Genomic DNA, 3,544 nt, shown 5'->3' on the forward strand with positions numbered 1-3,544 from the left:
GGGAGTGACTATTCAGTCGCACTGATCAGCTACCGCCCGTCTCAAACTGGGCAGCCCCCAGTCAGTAAAGTGCTGATCCGCCACGTCTGTTTGCTTCTATGGGTGTATGGAGCTAGGACAAAAACCGAAAGGCAGACGTTAAATCCAGCACCAGGCAAAAAAAGAGTAAAACTAACCCCATGGAAACGGGACCTGGAATGTTAGAACAATGACAACCGGATTGGACACTACAAACCTGGAGAAAACAGAGAACATCAGAAAGACAGCAATCATAGACAGGGAGCTCACACGACTCAATGTAGACATCACTGCCCTGCAAGAGACAAGACTTGCTAACTCTGGTACCAACAGGGAAAGAAACTACACATTCTTCTGGAAGGGTCTAGGGGAAGATGAGAGGAGAATCCATGGTGTGGGCTTTGCAGTACACAACAGATTGCTGAACAGGATCAGCACCCCCCAAGGTATATCCGAACGTATCACTGTCATGGAAATGGAAAACAAAACTGGAAAGGCTCACTTCATCAGCGCCTACGCCCCAACTCGAACAACAGAAAATGAGAAAAAAGACCAGTTTTTCGAGGAACATCAGGATGCAATCAACAATGTCCCAAAAGCAGACCAATTGTTTCTCACGGGCGACTTCAATGCAAGAGTAGGTACTGAAAACAAAGTATTGCCCACCAGCCTTGGACCTTTTGGGCTGGGAAAAATCAACGAGAATGGCCAGAGACTCTTAGAATTCTGCACTAATAACAACCTTTGCATCTCTAACACCTTTTACAGTGGCAATGACAGACACAAGGTTTCTTGGTGTCGTCCAAGATTAGGCCATTGGCAACAAATCGACTTCATCATCGTCAGAAAGAAAGATGCCAACATGGTAAAGCAAACAAGATCCTTCTACAGTGCAGACTGCAACACCCACCACCTTTTATTATAGCTAAGGCAAAGATAGTCACAAAGAAAACACCAAGAGCTGAAAAACAAAAGAAACCTAAGATCAACATAAAAAATATCAAAGACCCAGCGTTAAAGGCAAAATTTCAAGAACATGTTAAAGAAGAGCTCCAACATCTAGATAACTCATCTCCAGACAACATGTGGAATAGCATGAGATCAACAATTTATAATTCTGCGTGGATTACTTTTGGAATAGAAAGACCTCACAATGAGGACTGGGTTGAAGCCAGTGCATCAACACTCACTCCACTACTCGAGAAAAAGCGTAAGATCCTGATAGAACACAACACAAATCCAACAGAGAGTACAAAGCAACAACTACGTGCTGCTAAATCCAACCTTCAAGAGAAACCAGAAAGTGTGCCAATCAGTGGGACAAGTTATGCTCAGAAATCCAACAGGCCAGCGGTACTGACAATATCAGGAAAATGTATGAAAACATCAGAGTTGCCATTGAACCAACAGCAAACAAAGTGGCACCTCTAAAGTCTGCGACAGGTGAACAGCTGACAGACAAGAAGAAACAAATGGAAAGATGGGTGGAACACTATTCAGACTTATACTCAAAGGAACGACACGTTGATAGACAGCTGCATGAGGCCATTCCTCAGCTCTCCGAAATGTCAAAACTTGATACAACACCAACAGAAGAAGAACTCTCCTGTGCAATCGAATTACTCGCTTGCAGAAAAGCAGCGGGAAATGACAACATACCTGCTTAAGTGCTGAAAGAGAACAAAGAGACCCTCCTCCCATATCTCTACAAGCTATTAACGACTTGTTGGCTGAAAGCAGAAATTCCACCTGACATGAGAGATACCAAAATCACCACACTATACAAAAACAAAGGGGACGAAGGAGATTGCAACAACTACAGAGGTATCTCACTGCTTAGCAGCACTAGGAAAGCTTTCGCTAGGATCATCCAGAAGCGACTTCAGAAACTAGCAGCAAGAGTCCTACCAGAGAGCCAATGCGATTTCAGATCAAATCGCTCAACAATGGACATGATCTTTTCTATTCGTCAGCTACAAGAAAAATGCAGGGAGCAACAACTGCCATTACATACTGCGTTCGTCGATCTGACAAAGACTTTTGATACAGTCAGTAGATCAGGACTGTACATGGTGCTTGGAAAAATTGGTTGTCCCCCAATACTGCTACAGCTCATCATCTCATCCCACGAAGATATGAAGACCACCATTCAGTTTGACGGTTCAACATCAAACAGTTTCAACATCAATAATGGAGTAAAGCAAGGTTGTGTCTTAGCACCAACCCTTTTTAGCACTTATTTTGCTGTCTTACTGCAACACGCATTTAAAGAGTCACCAGGGAATGTCTTCCTTCACTGGAGAACTGATGGGTCGCTCTTCAATCTTGCTCGACTCAAGTCCAAGACCAAGATCAACAAAACAACAGTACGAGACCTTCTCTTCCCCGATGATGCTGCTCTTGTTGCTCACAGTGAATCAACCCTACAAACAATGATGGACCGCCTATCAACAGCATGCAAGGTCTTTAGCTTGGTCATCAGTGTTAAGAAAACAGTCATCCTTACCCAAGAAGGTGCAGACCAGAGCCATATATGGCTGTTACCTGGGGTCTACCATCAGCCCTACTACATCACTTGATTATGAGATCAACACCAGGATAGGGAAAGCAGCAACAACTTTTGGAAGGCTGACAAAACGAGCATGGGAAAACAAAAGATTAACCATCAAAACAAAGATCAAGATTTACGAAGCATGTGTCCTCAGCACACTCCTCTATGGATCTGAAACATGGACCTTGTACAGCAGACAAGAAAAGCGCCTCGCCATTTTCCATCTCAGATGCTGCCGCAAGATTTTAGGCATGTTACAAATGTTGAAGTGTTGGCACGCGCAAACCTCCAGAGCATGACAACTATCCTGTGTTTAAAAAGATTGCGGTGGCTGAGCCATGTCAAGAGAATGAACGACAACCGGATTCCGAAGCAACTTCTCTCTATGGAGAACGTGCCCAGGGAAAGAGACCAAGAGGAAGACCAAAATTGAGGTACAAAGACACCTGCAAAAAACAGCTTATCTAAGCTTGGAGTAGATGTTAGCATCTGGGAAGAAATAGCTGAGGACAGGGAAACATGGAGGAAAAAGATAAAGGAAAGAACTATAATGCTAGAGAGCAGCCTTAGAAACAACCAGGCTGAGAAGCGCCAACGACGAAAGGAAAACAGCGGAAATACAGAGCCTTGATCTACGACACTGACATGCAAGCACTGCGACAGAATCTGCGCTTCAAACATAGGAAGAATTAGCCATGAAAGAAGCTGCATGAAGAAAACCTTGAGACCATCTTAAGCCAAATAATATCATTGATACTAACGAGTTTGGGTAATTTGCAAAAGCCATAACTCTGATTCTAAGCGTCAAGTCATTTCATTCCAGTGCAAAAAAGATTGAAAGCAGTAGTCTTTTATAACCTCTTCGTTCCAATGCTGTTTTTGTGTGTTCTCTCTTAATTTAACGTGTTTCGTCATACCAAAGATTCTCTACTATAGTATAGATGACCTTTGGCTATGTTATTATTATTATTATTA

General features: G+C 43.1%; 1 protein-coding gene across 1 annotated transcript; it reads left to right on the forward strand.

The window, feature by feature from the left end:
- Positions 1–208: 208 nt before the first annotated feature.
- LOC101845458 (craniofacial development protein 2-like) lies at positions 209–943 on the forward strand. The gene has a single exon (XM_005095481.1). The coding sequence runs from the start codon at positions 209–211 to the stop codon at positions 941–943; it is 735 nt and encodes a 244-aa protein (XP_005095538.1).
- The last annotated feature ends 2,601 nt before the right edge of the window (positions 944–3,544 follow it).

Source organism: Aplysia californica, unplaced genomic scaffold, assembly GCF_000002075.1.
Source record: "Aplysia californica isolate F4 #8 unplaced genomic scaffold, AplCal3.0 scaffold00104, whole genome shotgun sequence".
In the NCBI taxonomy this organism is placed as follows: Eukaryota; Metazoa; Mollusca; class Gastropoda; order Aplysiida; family Aplysiidae; genus Aplysia; species Aplysia californica.